The 17,639-nt window shown below is 43.3% G+C and overlaps 1 protein-coding gene across 1 annotated transcript in view; it reads right to left on the bottom strand.

The window, feature by feature from the left end:
* Window positions 1–701: 701 nt before the first annotated feature.
* The window catches only part of LOC124612548, a 161,828-nt gene continuing 144,890 nt past the window's right edge, over window positions 702–17,639 (bottom strand). The window contains exon 13 of the mRNA XM_047140821.1: window positions 702–5,547. Within this exon, the coding sequence (XP_046996777.1) occupies window positions 4,879–5,547 (669 nt within the window). The 3' untranslated portion in view covers window positions 702–4,878. The remainder of the gene's footprint in view (window positions 5,548–17,639) is intronic.

Raw genomic sequence — 17,639 nt, 5'->3', positions numbered from 1 at the left:
CTGCAGCTCTCGGTCTAGTGGCTAGCTTTGCTGCCTCTGGCTCACAGGGTCCTGGGTCCCGGGTTCGATTCCTGGCCGGGTTGGGTACTTTTTCTGCCCGGGGACTGGGTGTTCATGTTGTTGTCATCACGGTTCGTGAACGTGGGCGAGATTGGACTGTGGAAAGATTGCGACTTCGTACAAGGGCTGATAACTGCACAGTTGAGCACCCCATAAAACGAACATCATCATCATCACCCTGAATAATGTGTGATGTTGACCACTCGACATTTCCAAGACTACCAAGAGAGAGACAGAGAGAGAGAGAGAGAGAGAGAGAGAGAGAGAGAGAGAGAGAGAGAGGGAGGGAGTTTCCGTGATGTGACTGCACAAAAAATACAGCACAAGGCAGTCAAGTGATATCGCGCAAAACAAGAAACTGTCCATCTTCTCATTTTTGTCCTCAACCAAAAATCTGGCTGGCTTACTCACTTATTCTTGATGCTAGTCTTTTGACCTGTAACCTTTAGTTTTCATCTGCCCTCCTGTCTTCTTCATTCCGTCGATCAGAGTGGTGTACTGCAGCAATTTGCGAGCCGTGTTAGAGAGCGAATGGGAAGTTCCACCAGCGTGAATGAGTTTTGCTTCCAAGTAACGGTCTTTTATTTAACCTTACAACTCACATGTAGATAGTTTTTATAGGAAAATCAGATGCATTTAAATTAGCATTGTCTGATGAAAATTATTTATTTTGAAATAAATATTTGTGTCACATTAACAAATTTGTATTAAATATTTCTAAATAAAACCTATCTTCCCACTTAAACGCAGATAAGTAGTACAATTGTTAGAAATTATATAAATATTTTTTTACATCAGAGATATCAATGGCAAACTTAGCATGTAAAGCCGTTGTAGGGCACTCACTTACTGCAACTTTCTTCCAATAACAATAATACAAAACATATATGTAATCTGTCAACATCATTCATTCCCATATTTTTTTGTTTTATTTTTGTCTTTCTTTTATGTTGCTCAGTACATATATAAAACTTAATGAATCCCATGTATGACAACGTGAGAATAATACAGCAGATAGATATTTAATTTAGTGTGCAGTAACAATACCAGAGTAAATGTATCAAATATTTCAGGATGTTGTAAACACACTTTTCTTAGAAATCTGTTATGGAAACATCTATCATTCTGCAGTGTAAACTACTATTATGTGATATTCGACACTTGAGTATCCTTTTCAAAATACATGTCTGGAATTTCCATTAGACATAGCATGACTGCTAGGTTCTGCAGTGCAAAATGCTGAAGACTAATTTATTTAAAATAACATCCTCTTATGAAACAGTTTCTACTGAATAGAACATTTTTAAACACACATTTTTCACACATAGCACCATGTAGAACAATAAAACTTTGTAATTCTTGCTAATTCACACATTTATAAAATTTATATTTGTGCTTTTCCAAAACCTGATATAAATTACATTTATTTATACATTCACAACATATTAATCCTACAATGCGCATTGTCTCCTTTCCAGAAGTACCATCTCAGTTTGTCTATTAGAAGTCACACAACGATGATCACAATAACAGTTTGTCTCTCAGATGTCTAAATTTCTAGTAGTTAAATTAGTACAAAGTGAAAGCAATCAGTAAGTCCAAGGATCGAAGCAGAACACATTTTTTTAAATAATGGTGTGATGGTAATTCTACTTGTGAAAACGTGTTTTTATGGTCAAGGAGCACAAATTTTGATAAACCAGCTTAACCTTTCTCTTAACGTATCACAAAGGAGCAAAGCAGCATTTGAAGTACTCTGTCTGTAATACCAAAGAAATCGGAACATGTAGAGTAATGAGGAATGTTCTTTTGGCATAGTTTTCTGGGAAGAAATGCCTTTGCCACAATAAAAAGATGTGTTGTATCAGCAGCTTATGTTATACTTATAATATCGTTTTTATATAACTTTATCACTTTGCCTGTATGACAGAGCTGTTACGACAGTCAAATACTCGAGTTTGTCCAGATATTCTTCCAATTACAGCCAAAAATTATAGCTGCAGAACATGTAAAAAATGATAGTCTCTCAAAGATTAACAGTGAATTTTGAATGAGTTGCATGTAAGAAGACAAGTGAGTTAGTAAACAACTGAGGTAATCTTCAGCGCCATAACTATTGAATAGAGTACACAATAAACCTTCACATTTGTGATGCTATATCGTTAAATTTTACCTTAGGAGAACCATAACATAGCGATTCTTCTATGATAGTTTTAATAAAAGACCGGCTGATTTGAAAAGAACTTGCACGTATATTTTTGCCTTATCAGTGCAATGGTATAGAACAACATCTGCACGTTCAGTACAAGAATGTTGTTATATTGCGTGTCCAATTTATATTGACCATCACAAACAACTTTTTGTCCACAAATAAAACAAAAAAATTGTGTCATGCAATTGTTTATCTATCAGGACGACATTAACCAACATCATTGCCTTTTGTGTAGCTTTATTCGTTATCAAGATATTATATTTATTTTAAATAACATCTGGTATCCCTTATTTGGTAATCCACTTTCTCTGCATAAAACCTGTTCAAAAATGTCTTACAATGTACCGTTCATGTAAACATGAGGGAGTTAAATACAAAACACAAAACTGACTGAGGTTGCTGTACTAAACTGACTTTGACTCTGGAGTAATGGTACACAGTGTAGCCACCCAGGCTGATGTAACCCGCCGCCAGGTGGAGTTGACAGTAAAAAAAATGGAAACACAAGGAAAATGGACGCCAGTCATTCCCTCAGACATCTTCTGTTGAAGATTTGTGTGGAAACAACGGAGAAAAGATGGTACTTACCTATGAAACAGAACTGCATTGGCAGAACAGTTATTACAACAATGTTTTCTTGTTTACTATATGGATGCTTGTAGTACACTTAAACAATATGTTGTGCACATTATTGATTTAAAACTGTGTCACCATTACTTTCCTTCGCTTTTGCTTGAAGGTAGGCGTGATACTACTCTGACAAAGGAACTCTACTCAGAACGATATCCTGATAAAAAAGATACCTTCCTGATGGAACCCAACTATTGCTGCTTCAGGAAGTGTGAAGGTTCAACGGGAGGCAACGCAGTCATCATAGAAATCGCACAGTCGAAGCCAGTGAAGCTGCGCTTCACCTTTCTGTCGCCATGAATCCACACGTAGACACACGGCACATGATATCGCATTCCTAAAGCGAGCGTACATGGCACGTGTGCAACATGTTCTTCTGTTTTCATGTACATTTACACCAGGAATTGGACGAGAATCATTACCTGCATCATGTACAGATCTGTCAGTGCGCTCAGCCCAAATATTCGCTAACTATAACTTCTGTGATGTTCTTTTTATCAATGAATATTTCTTCTAAAACGCACAGGCAGACACAAAGAACATTCACTGTTGGTCCACTGTAAACTCGCGGTGGCCGAGATATGGAACATCAGTGTCGAAGGAGGATTGATATCTGATATGGGATACTTTTATTAGCCCTTATTTCATCAATAGTAAACTAAATGGTGCGGCATGTATCTTTGAATCGTCGAAGTTACAAGGAAAGCATTCATAATGTACTTCTGGTAGTGAAATAACACTTGCTTGGTAAATATGAAGAGGTCTTTCCATGGTTATTTTGACTTTCAATACTTCAAACAATTCACGTTATAAGATGTATTAATATGATATTCTCTCAAGAATTGTAGAAATACTGACTGAGTGACATTTCCTGTGGAAAATCTCAGTACAATCTTCGTGTACTACCAGTGTGAGTTACAAAAAAAGATTTTTAAAAGGTTACCAACTGTAGTTAAGCAAAGGATAACGTTTGGTGCTAGTGTAACAATGGCTATTCATGCACAGACCAACTTTTCTGATTGAAAAATTGGATTGTGGAAAAAACTGGATTACAATAAAAGTGAACATATTTGTTCACCAGACTGAAATCCAAAGTTACAGACTATCAATGGCAGAAGAAGCTGAAATATGAGCAAAATATGCTTGTTTCTGTTCTCAGCCGAGATAATATCGCATTGTAGGATTATCAAAATGTCAAAATGTCACGAGGAAAGGAAACATCTGACACTGTGCACCACTGACAGTATGCAATACTACAACACTATTTAATTCACGGACATGATGTATACGTTAAAATTTCACATTTCGCATGGACACAAAGATTTATTTCAATCCCTGAAGCAAATACGTAATACAGACATAGTGTTCCTTCAATAAAATTATGGCTGTACCTCACCATTTCCTCAATGAACGGATTCTAGCAGGACGAGCAACTTGACTCAACTAGTTAACATCACAATTTCTCATTCCAGAACTGCAGTGATACTTTACCACAAATACTACTCTGACATTGACTGAGAAATATTACCAAAATAGTATTAGTACCGTAATGTTAACAGTTTTCAGTACACGATTACTTGAGATAGTCAGCGGTTCTTTTCCAATGTATGGTGCAATGTAGGGGAAATAAAATGCGAGTCAAATTTTTCTTACAACGCTTTAGTTTGGAAAGTTTGAATTGTACTGGTGTAATCCGCTGTAGAATTTTTTGTTGTATTCTGAAGAAGAAAAGTCCTTTAAACATGCATTTAAAACTTTTTTTTGACCGCTCCATTCAGTTAATTCGTAACATTTGGACTCACGAGAATGTCACAGAGTCTGAAGTTGAAAACTAGCTTCTGAAAAACACAATAATATTTACGGTTTTGCTCTCAATAATATTAAAGTGCACAGACATCCAAAAGATTTAACCGTGTAGCTGTTGTGGCAGGATTTGGTCGGGAAATCCAGAGGCGCCAGTCGATGTGGGGTGAGGCTCACTCCTTGAGGCTGGTGAAGCGGCGCAGCTTGACGCGGAGCCTGGGGTTCTTGGCCACCCGCTGGACGCGCAGCTCGCAGCCGGGGCCGGCGCCGGCCAGGAAGGACACCTCGAGGCGGCCGCCGTCGCGCAGCGCCGCCACCAGCGCCTTCGCCGCCGCCGCCTCCATGTCCCTGACGCTCAGCTGCAGCGCCGTGCCGGGGAAGCGGTCGCGCACGCAACGGCCCAGCGCCGCCGCCTGCGCCTGGCTCAGCGGCACCCCCGCGGCGCTCAGCCAGCTCAGGTAGCTGAGGTTGGCCACCACCGCCTGCAGGAACAGGTGCTCGGCGGGCGCGCGGCACGCCACGTCGGCTGCGCGCAGCCCGTCCACCTGCAGGTGGCTCAGCGAGCACGCCTTGAGCGCGCGCCCCACGCAGCGCAGCGTTCGCTCCGCGTCCTCCAGGCTCAGCCGCCAGTGGCTCATTCGCAGGCTCTGCAGCGTCCGGAAGCTGGCCGACAGCGTCTGGAAGAAGGCCACCAGTGCCTTGTCGTCGACAGTCAGCGGCACGCCCGTCCCGGAGACGCTGCTCTTCTCCAGGCTCAGGTCCAGGTCGCTGAGGTGCGTGAAGCCTCGCAGGAACGGCAGGAGCAGAGGGCCGCGGAGGGCCGGACGGTCGTTCACCGTCACCTGCACAGGCAGTGCCGTTCCCGACGAGTACGTTAAGCAGACACTTTGTGGGAGGAAGTATAGAAAGCTGGCAAACACAGCATAACAGAAGACAAATAAGCTCTTTTCGGCAAGAGCTGTGTAAATATTTGGTCATAAGCAAAATGCCTTCTCTCTGCTGCATTGTTGATCTTTGTTACCCCACGTGTATTTCCCTTTTTATGTCAAGTGGAAAATGGACCTTCCCTGAACATTCTGCAATATTATATTGTTTTGTGTTTACACATACTGATATCAGGTATCAGTTCATGCCAGAATTACTACAAAAAGAAATACTGTAGTTAAAGGCGGCTATCTGATTTGGTGAAGACTGCCAGTCTCGCTAGCGGGCTGAAAGCAGAGCTCACCATCTCCAGCATCGTCGACAGGACTGACTAAGGACCTTTGGTACAGAGCCGAGTGGAGGGTCTGAATCAGAGGCTGAGACGGTTCTGCGACCATGTGGGCTGCAGATTTCTCGACTTGCGCCATAGGGTGGTGGGGTTTTGGGTTCCGCTGGATAGGTCAGGAGTCCACTACACGCAGCAAGTGGCTACATTGGTAGCAGGGGTTGTGTGGCGTGGACTGGGCGGTTTTTTAGGTTAGATGGCCTTGGGCAAGTACAGAAAGGGCAACAGCCTCAAAGGGTGTGGGGCAAAGTCAGGACATGCGAGGACCAAGCAGCAATCAGAATTGTAATTGTAAACTGTCAAAGCTGCATTGGTAAAGTACCGGAACTTCAAGTGCTGATAGAAAGCACCGAAGCTGAAATCGTTATAGGTACAGAAAGCTGGCTGAAGCCAGAGAAATATTCTGCCAAAATTTTTACAAAGGCACAGACGGTGTTTAGAAAGGATAGATTGCATGCAACCAGTGGTGGCGTGTTTGTCACTGTTAGTAGTAGTTTATCCTGTAGTGAAGTGGATAGTTCCTGTGAATTATTATGGGTGGAGGTTACACTCAACAACCAAGGTAGGTTAATAATTGGCTCCTTTTACCGACCTCCCGACTCAGCAGCATTAGTGGCAGAACAACTGAGAGAAAATTTGGAATACATTTCACATAGATTTTCTCAGCATGTTATAGTCTTAGGTGGAGATTTCAATTTGCCAGAATAGACTGGGACACTCAGATGTTTAGGACGGGTGGTAGGGACAGAGCATTGAGTGACATTATACTGAGTGCACTATCCGAAAATTAACTCAAGCAATTAAACAGAGAACCGACTCATGGAGATAACATCTTGGACCTACTGATTACAAACAGACCCCAACTTTTCGAGTCTGTAAGTGCAGAACAGGGAATCAGTAATCATAAGGCCATTGCAGCATCCCTGAATATGGAAGTTAATAGGAATATAAAAGAAGGGAGGAAGATTTATCTGTTTAGCAAGACAGCAGATTTCAGACTACCTAATAGATCAAAACGAAAATTTCTGTTCCGACACTGACAATGTTGAGTGTTTATGAAAAAAGTTCAAGGCAATCGTAAAATGCGTTTTAGACGGGTACATGCCGAGTAAAACTGTGAGGGACGGGAAAAACCCACGGTGGTACAACAACAAAGTTAGGAAACTACTGCGAAAGCAAAGAGAGCTTCACTCCAAGTGTAAACGCAGCCAAAACCTCTCAGACAAACAGAAGCTAAACGGCGTCAAAGTTAGCGTAAGGAGGGCTATGCGTGAAGCGTTCAGTGAACTCGAAAGTAAAATTCTATGTACCGACTTGACAGAAAATCCTAGGAAGTTCTGGTCTTACGTTAAATCAGTAAGTGGCTCGAAACAGCATATCCAGACACTCCGGGATGATGATGGCATTGAAACAGAGGATGACACGCGTAAAGCTCAAATAATAAACACCTTTTCCCAAAGCTGTTTCACAGTTTGTGCAGTTCCTTCTCTAAATCCTCGCACAAACGAAAAAATGGCTGACATCGAAATAAGTGTCCAAGGAATAGAAAAGCAACTGGAATCACTCAACAGAGGAAAGTCCACTGGACCTGATGGGATACCATTTCGATTCTACACAGAGTACGTGAAAGAACTTGCCCCTTTCTAACAGCCGTGTACCGCAAGTCTCTAGAGGAATGGAAGGTTCCAAATGATTGGAAAAGAGCACAGGTAGTCCCAGTCTTCAAGAAGGGTCGTCGAGCAGATGCGCAAACCTATAGACCTATATCTCTGACGTCGATCTGTTGTAGAATTTTAGAACATGTTTTTTGCTCGAGTATTATGTCGTTTTTGGAAATCCAGAATCTACTCTGTAGGAATCAACATGGATTCCGGAAACAGCGATCGTGTGAGACCCAACTCGCTTTATTTGTTCATGAGACCCAGAAATTATTAGATACAGGCTCCCAGGTAGATGCTATTTTCCTTGACTTCTAGAAGGCGTTCGATACAGTTCCGCACTGTCGCCTGATAAACAAAGTAAGAGCCTACGGAATATCAGACCAGTTGTGTGACTGGATTGAAGAGTTTTTAGCAAACAGAACACAGCATGTTGTTCTCAATGGAGAGACGTCTACAGACGTTAAAGTAACCTCTGGCGTGCCACAGGAGAGTGTTATGGGACCATTGCTCTTCACAATATATATAAATGACCTAGTAGATAGTGTCGGAAGTTCCATGCGGCTTTTCACGGATGATGCTGTGGTATACGGAGAAGTTGCAGCATTAGAAAATTGTAGCGAAACGCAGGAATATCTGCAGCGGATAGGCACTTGGTGCAGGTAGTGGCAACTGACCCTTAACAGAGACAAATGTAATGTATTGCGAATACATAGAAAGAAGGATCCTTTATTGTATGATTATATGATAGCGGAACAAACACTGGTAGCAGTTACTCCTGTAAAATATCTGGGAGTATGCGTGCAGAACGATTTGAAGTGGAATGATCATATAAAATTAATTGTTGGTAAGGCGGGTACCAGGTTGAGATTCGTTGGGAGAGTCCTTAGAAAATGTAGTCCATCAACAAAGGAGGTGGCTTACAAAACACTCCTTCGACCTATACTTGAGTATTGTTCATCAGTGTGGGATCCGTACCAGATCGAGTTGACGGAGGAGGTAGAGACGATCCAAAGAAGAGCGGCGCGTTTCGTCACAGGGTTATTTGGTAACCGTGATAGCATTACGGAGATGTTTAGCAAACTCAAGTGGCAGACTCTGCAAGAGAGGCGCTCTGCATCGCGGAGTAGCTTGCCACTGAAAGACCTAAGTCGGAAGGAGGCACTTGCAGTAAATAACATTCCGTCAGAGTTGCTGGTATCCTTGGGGAGAAGACGAATTTGTGGCAAGATACATTCGGAGGCATCGAGGGATCACCAATATAGTACTGGAGGGAAGCGTAGAAGGTAAAAATCGTAGAGGGAGAACAAGATATTAATACACTAAGCAGATTCAGAAGGATGTAGGTTGCAGTTGTTACTCAGAGATTCAGACGTTTGCACAGGGTAGAGTAGCATGGAGAGCTGCATAAAACCGGCTTCGATCTGAAGACAACAACAACAACAACACGAAAAGCAGAACAACATCATCAGCTAAGTGATAAAGCTGACAAAAGTGGGTGGTGAGTGACCGTGAGTGACGGTCATTGAAAAGAATTGTGACGGGAAATAAGACGACGAGAGCTGCAAAAGTCACAGCAGAAATGAACGGAGCGCTCACGAAGGACTCATCAGTGATGCAGAAGCACGGAGCCGTGAAACGTAGCCAATGGAAGAACGTTATTTGCTAGGAAGAGAAGTGTTTCACACTGTTTGCAACCTGTGGCCGAATTTACGTACAAGACTGAAAATTATGGGCGTTCGGTGGTAACTTGAGCCGCATGGTTACTCTCCAGTGTTACATTTGCTAAGGATTTTGTGACCACTTCGGCTTTTCGTGTTGTTATCACGGCACAGTGTGTGATGCAGTGTTCCAAAACGACACACACAGCTCACATCGTGCAGGACTGGTTTTGTGAGCACGGGCATGAATTGTCGCCCCTCCTCTGGCCACTACAATCACCAGATCTCTTTGTCGTCTACGTTGGTAAGAACGGTGTGTGATCGCTATACGTCTTTTCATCGTTTCCTGAACTTGGACTTACTTTGCAAGAAGAATGGTACACTGTTCCCTCAAAAACCGTACAGAACCTATAGTTATCCTTCTGAGGTAACAAGATGCAACGTGTTTCGTGCACCTCATTACGCACGGTAATGTGTCGTGTTTTTGACGTTTCCATATTTTTTTCGTCCAAACCCTGTTCATCGAACGTGGTTGTCGTGTTTTCATATAGTCTTGTTATGGTGTTCTGATGAGCACAATTGGATGGATATCCTTGTTTCTTTATTATGATCTATAGTTCTTCCTTACCAACTTTATCAATGCCTTTTTCCATATCAACGAGTGCTCAGTGGTGTCTCGAACAAATTATGCATGCTTTTATATGATCTGCTTCGTCATAAATACTGCATCCGTTTTCGATATTCCTCTTACGGAAGCCCATCAGTTCTTCACTTAGTGAACCAACTGATATTATTTTTAGTCTGCTGTTCAGGATGCAAGAGTAAATTTTTATGGATCTTCCAGTAAACTAATCCCTCTGTAGTTCTGGCAGCTGCTTCTATCACATTTTTTTAAAATAGAAATAAAATTTTTCCTTGCTAAAATGCTCTTGGTACAACACTTCTTTTCCGACAGTCACGAAATAGATTTACCACTCTCAGATGGAGAGCAATTACACCGGATAGAATTTCGTTGTTGATGCTGTCCATGCCTGCTGTCCTATTTTGCAAGAACATCGTAGCATAAATAAGACTAATAATAATAATAATAATAATAATAATAAATGATAATAAAGGACATCATAGCATGAATGGGCCACACCTCCCAACTCTATACATGCAATTTCCCTATTTTCTGTCTCTTCGCCTCCATACAAAACGCGTTTCAATCGTTCGACCTATTGCCTGCCGCTGACTTGTGTTATTTGCCTGTACTGTATCTCTGTGTGCTTTGTTAAGGATTTTCATTGTGTTACATACTAGCGCTTGCTTTCCGTGGACGCCATCTTCGATTATGTTTACGAACCATTACAAAGATTCTTGTTGGGCCTCTTTTACAACCTTTTTATCAATATTCCTCTTCTGTTTGTAAATCTGACGATTTTCTACTGTTCGTTTGTTAAGATAACGGAGATAGACTTTGTGGTCGCTTCAAGGTCTGGCGGCCAGATTTTGAGCTTCCCTTCCCAACGCATATTTCTCTTCCTATCCAATACTCATCAGCAGCCTTCGTTATTGTTCTCCTTGTATTCTTTCGTTACTGCTCAGTATTGCCATGTCAAAGCCACAATCAAGTCAAAATTCGAAAGGCAAGTCATTAATGAAGTACAACGCTTAGCAGTGTAAGCACATTTATTATGGACAGCAGTGGACAAACAGAACAGCATATAACTGCCCCGCGAATGGAGGATGCTGCTATTTATACAAATATCGAAAATTCTAGAATATCTAAATATGGCAAAACCCGAGAACTATCTAGAAATGACAAATAAGGAATGGCATTTATTTGCTTATAATTGTATTTGAAGTCTGGACCCACAGCAAGCCGGCCAGTAACGGTAACCGCTAGTCACGCTGCACGCGGTACAGCTGACAGCACATTCTGAGAAAACTTCGCATATCAAAAATGTGCCGAGCGGTCGGCAAATCTCTGACTGCACTTATTTTTTCCATGTCGGGGCACAACTACATTGCCATTCACTGTGTGTCTCAAAATCCTTATCTTGGGTGACAAAGAGGCACTTTTTCGAATTCAGATCTGTACACACATCACGATTGTCAGGCAGTCTAGATGTTCTTCAAACATTGTTAAAAAAAAGAGACAATGTCATCCAGATAGTTAAGGCATGTTGTTCATATGATCAATGGTGGCTGGAGTCTTACATTTTCCAACCTTCATAAACTTGAATTCTTGGCGATCACGTCAACTATTCTTGTTACGAACACAGTTTTTTTCTACTCTGTCTCGTAAACTTCGATTTACCAGTAGCCTTTCTGTGTATCTGAAGTTGAGAAATACTTTGCTCCTTTCAATCAGTGTAGGGCATCATCAATGTGTGGCAATGGGTATACATATTTTTTCATGATTTTGCTCAGTCATCGATAGTCGATGCAGGAACGCTACTTGTCGTCCCCCTTCTTCACAAGGACCACAGGGGAGGACTGAGGACTCGCTCAGTGTTCAATGATGTCGCAGCATCTTCTTCATTTCTTCCCCAATCATGAGTCGCTCAGCTGGAAAAATCCAATAAGAGAGCTGCCTAATGTGATGTTTTACCATAGGCCGCTTGATATCTCTTTTCTCCACTCTGGATTTGAAAGCTTATGTCAATGGGCACAGACGGGCTGGCGCTGTCTGGAGTTGTCCCACGGCCAGATCAGATCCTGTTAACAGTTTGGTAGTATCTTCCTCCCTCACATTGTCTGTAGCGTAACACGATTCTACATCGATGCCACTGAGCTGTCCATTCTGGACTTTTTCTGCAGTTCCTACATGCTTACCTTTAGGGATGATCTGTGGTTGCTCATACAGTTAATAATCGGAAGTTCTCCTCGATCACCTCCAATTTTGCTATCGTCACTGGTATACACATACCTTTCATGAGTCTGAATAGCTTTATTCAATCGATAAACACTTAAAAGTTTAACTGAGCATCCAGACTGACAACTGGGATTCGTCTCGTCGATTACATAGTCAATGGCAAGCAATTGCACAGAACAGTCTTCGGGACGTGCGCCGGTTGGAATACCTTAGTCTACCTGAGACTTTGATCATTGAGAGTGTGTGATTGCTTGTGATGCCAGCAAGAAGTTCCATCTGAGAATAAAATTATGACTGTATTATATTAAATGACAAATTCGAGGGACTGTGTTCCGTCATTGACAGTTATTCTTGCAGTACACGTTCCTGTCGGCTGGATGTATTACCCATTTACGACATTCGACACAATCGCTTTCGAATCACGAGATATAGTCTTCTTTAGCTGGCAACAATAAACATCGGACATTACAGAAAAACACTAGTACCCAAGCAGACTGGTCGTCGACGGTGAAGTCGATGAGATTTTCCTCGTCTTGGTGAAAGTCGTTCATGGAGGATTTTGATCTGGGACGTCCTGACGTCCAAAGATGGTTGCCTCGCTTACTTGTTTTGAATTTGGCGGCTAGGTGAGCGGCTGGCACCTCTGTAGGGCGACAGGGAACGGCTGTGGCGTGTCGGAGAGCGGTCCCGTCCGGGGGTCCGGGGTACAGCGGTGGGCTTCGTCCCGCAGGTCGCCTGCAGTCGCCTGCAACTGACTGTCGTCAGCACAGCTGTTATTACGGCTGACGTCTGGTGGCGCAGTAGGCGTCGGACGCTCCTGTTCTTCGAATATACTCTTCAAGGTTTACGAGCTGCGTCATTTCGAATAAAACACTTGAGCTTTGGACGGAAATCTGTGCCATCGCCACCAGAAGTAAGAACCAATATGGTAGTATCAGCAAAGAAGGTAGCACTATACACCTAAGAACTGGAATCAAAGACTTTTCAATTACTGGATACCGTAACTGACCTTATGCACATAGACTTTGAATGGCGAAAAACAAGCGGAATTCATACCCATTAAGATACGTATGTGGATCCATAAGTGCTATGCTGTACAAACCGCCAAAGATCAACTGGCTGTCATCCTTCCAGTCGGCTTTCTATCTGATTCAGTCTCAATATTACCACAAAGCTGGTTTGTTGTTACATACACATTTCATTACAGTTTAACTGTCTGGTGATTTCACTGATGTAATTTCATTTAATTCATATTGATACCTTTTGTTCCAACGATTTTAATTTACTTAGTGTATGTAACGATGTCACGGTAGGCAGCAGTCCTCATCATGTTCATTCGTTTCGTGGTGGTATTCTCAGAGGAATATCATTCAGTAGGTGTTTATTTATTTATTTTTTAAATAGGAGGAAAACTGGATGAAATGAATGTATGGTTGGAACCTGTATGTGTTCTAGGACGGAAAATTTATTAAAGTCATTGCTTGTACTATCCAAGTGATTCGGCTTTTAATATTGGCACATCAAAAATTTTTATTTCTTAAGAAGTGCACAATAACGGTGTCATATAGGAGCTGTGGCTTTTTGTTTTCTGATGGATAGTCTCTGCAGGGAAAGACGTTCATCTACTGATGCTACTTTTACTTTCTAATAACTCACTGAAATAAAGCAAAGTTCTACTAAGTGACACACTTAAATTTATAAATTAAAAAAAAAAGTCTTCGATAATTTTTTAAGAGAAAAACTATGGAATAGAAAGAAAGATGTATGGAAACCTATAATTTCGGTTGGATGTGGAAAGAAATCTGTCAGAGAAGGTGACAACGAACAAAGGACCGAGGTGTGTCTGCAGTATTTCATATTAAAGGTCACAGGTGTCGGTCACCCGCTTAGAAGAGCGCGCTGGTCGCTCTGGAGAACTGAGACGGCGCAGCGGGACCGCCCCCAGGCGGCCACGTGACCCCCACTGGCCGTGGCTGAGGTGAAGTCGAACCGCGTGAAAACGTAGCGGCAGGCGTTGTCTCTCCTGTCTCTCTGAAACTTCCTGTCGACCGTGCCCGACCGCCACAAAGGACGTCAGCCGTACTGGGCGCCGAGCGCAACGCAGCCCCTCCACGTCCGCGCCTGCCGTCCGAGACAAGTAAGGGACTCACCGCAACATCCCGGAGTGTGTGTGAAATCCTATGGGACTTAACTGCTAAGGTCATCAGTCCCTGAGCTTACACACAACTTAACCTAAATTACCCTAAGGACAAACACACACACACCCATGCCCGAGGGAGGACTCGAACCTCCGCGACCAGCCGCACAGTCCATGACTGCAGCGCCTAAGACCGCTCGGGTAATCCCGCGCGGCCGCAACATTCTGTATTATCCCACGCCACTCATCGCACACTAGCGGGAGACTAGTGGCCCACGCTGCTTTTGAAGTTGGCCAGGACTGGGCAGCCTGCACTGCTAATCAATGGCGTCACACAGTGTTCAGTGACGAGTACAGTTCATCCCTACCTGGGATGGTCACTGTCAGCAATTTTGCAGCCTTCTGGGGATAGATCCCACGCTTCGAATGTTTCGGAGAGAACAACGGCATTATTGCTAGCGTCACGGTGTGAGGTACTCTCGGGCAGGACTGCAGATCACGGCTAGTAGTGACTGAAACAATTCTGGAAGCACAACAGTACATCGCATACGGCTTGCGTCGTCGCGTGTTACCTCTCATGCGACAGTATCCTGGTGCTATTTTTCCGCAGGTCGATGCTCGTTCACACATGACACGTGTCTCTACGAACTGTTTCCGTGACGTTGAGGTACTACCGTGGCCAGTGGCCAGCAACGTCCCCAGATCTGTCCCAGATGAAACACATTTGGGACTACCTCACTCCCGAGATGTCCACAAACGACCAGCCTGTCCCCTCATATGCTGCCAGTACCAATAATCAAAGGCCAGAGAAAACTCCTGTCACGACTGCAATCACAGTAGTGGACACACGTATCAGCCAAATTGCACCACCCTGGTCATGGACGGCATCTGGGGATGATGGAATGGTAGGAATTTGGATGTTATCAATACGTCCAGAGCCAACACTTAGCAGTGATCGATATTGAATCGCTCAATTTTACACAAACTATACATGAAATACCCACGATTGTGGAGACAGTCCAACACAAACTGAGTATTTATTCACTATTCATCTACCTGAAAGGCGCCGTGAAGGCCGCAGCTGGTATTTGTTCCCATGGCTATGTGAAAGAACTGACTAGCCAGCCGACTGGAACTTTCCTTTGTACCCGCTGCACATCACAGTCTTAAGCCAGAAGTGTCAATTCGTTCTGGCCACCAGCTCCATCCACCACACACTCTAATGGCCAGCAGAGGCAACAAACAATACTGGGCGAAAATTCTGGGATGGATGGGCATTTGTTTTTCTTACGAGTGGTAACAGTGCGTTTTAGGAAGAGAGACGTAATCGTGATATAAGCGACCGTTTGTTACAAACACGTTCGGAACGACTATGATACAGTCACTGTGCATAAAAAGCGTCTTGGTTGTACGGGCCACACAATTATCACTAACGATATCCATAATTCGAGGTATGCTGTTGGTCCCGAATGAAGTGGTCTTTCATATAAATAATACGCCATTGAATATACAAGGTGATCACTGGGGTGTGTATTAACAGACCATAAGTGCGGATGCACGTAGCCAGCGCGTAAGCTCGTAATAAAATCATCTCAACGAATTTAGAAAGTGGTTCGGCTAAGGAACGTGGTACTAAGCCGATATTTGCAACTCCCTCTTACCCCTGCTAGATATTTCCAACGCTAAAATACAATATTTGCTACGCATTCAATCTCGATACCATGAAGACAGTATAACAGAGGTTCTGTGATATATCTTCAGTATCATAGGCGAAGGTGGGGGATGGTTGGTTGAGAATGATCACATACAGTAGATGGTGTGCTATGTGAGGAATCACTTAAAAATGTAACGCTAGATTGAAGTTGTAAGGAATGTACAAAATCCTATACACTGGCGTTTCAGATCTATAATGTTACGCTTTCTCGTGGAAATGCTGTCTGCGATTTCGAATCAAATCTCTCCATGCAAACACATACTTGTGTAGCTCCTATGGAGACGTATTTTAATGATTACAACCACCAGTGAATCATACGTGTGGCACTCTCACATCTCGAAACTCACCTTTTTCGAACCTGACTGCTGCAGTAAAACTCCAGTGTGGTTTCAGACAGTCTCTCTGAATCTTGTAACTGCTCCTCAGTGCCTGCCCTGCTCTCCCTGCGGCATTGTCCGTGTGGTTGATCCCTTTTAAGTCGGAACTGAGAGAAAGTCGGAGAGCCCCATATCTACAACCCTCTGCATCCTGTGGAGAAACAGGGTCACGTGAGTTGATGCGAAAGGACTGTGTTTTAACCACTCGGTGGAAATGGGAGCATGTTGTCGTAGCTCCGCCGACCATGTACAGTGTATAAGGCTAGCGCAAAACGTAGCTTTCTCCTGCAACATGAGGTAGTAGAAAAGACAGTACAAGCAGTTGGTAGGGTTTCTTATCGGAAAAATGACGAAGACTTCACATCATACAGGAACTGGAAGATGGACAAGGATTTTGCTACTGCATTGTGGTGTGTTTCCAAACTACATACAGATACTGCAGTCCGAAGGAGATCTGCGTATCTCAAGGTGGATTCATGTCTATCACACAAACATATCACTCTCTCTCTCTTTCCTCATTATTTTGTACCATCTAATAGAAGAAAACTACTAAGTGTATGCAATCAAACTCTTAAGTTCCATACCATGCTCTGTAATAGCATATCACTAACATCGCCTGGTAGAGAACCCGATGAAATTGTACCGTACCGTGTCTCTCTCTTCCAATATATTGAAAACAAACACAGCCTGCATGGCGGCAACGACTATACGTTGTGACCCCATTAAATACACAGATATTGATTCACTGGAGCAGGTGGTGAGTGAATATAGTCGCTCTCAGAGACCTGAGTAAAGTTTCATTGCCTGTACTGGAAGAAGGCCATCTCGCACACCCAGTCCTCCCGCTGGTGGGTACACCTTAGGACACAGAGCGAATCTCACGATGTAAAGCATGATGTACCGACCTTCATCCTATCCCTGACGTAACGCACTGTGGGTCCACCTCTAGAGAAAAATGGCAAATAGCTCTGAGCACTATGGGACTTAACATCTGAGGTCATCAGTCCCATAGACTTAGAACTACTTAAACCTAACTAACCTAAGGATATCACACACATCCACGCCCGAGGCAGGATTCGAACCTGCGACCGTAGCAGCTCCGCGGTTCCGGGCTGAAGCGCCTAGAACCGCTCAGCCACCGTGGCCGGCCCACCTCTAGAGACCATCTCGATACAATGCATAGTGGATTTACCTTTAAACCATATTCCGGATGCACCATATTGTGGATCTACTTCTGAAATTCTCTCCAGATATAGC

The sequence above is a fragment of the Schistocerca americana genome, chromosome 4, assembly GCF_021461395.2.
Source record: "Schistocerca americana isolate TAMUIC-IGC-003095 chromosome 4, iqSchAmer2.1, whole genome shotgun sequence".
Taxonomy (NCBI): Eukaryota; Metazoa; Arthropoda; class Insecta; order Orthoptera; family Acrididae; genus Schistocerca; species Schistocerca americana.
This window is presented reverse-complemented; position numbering and strand designations above follow the sequence as displayed.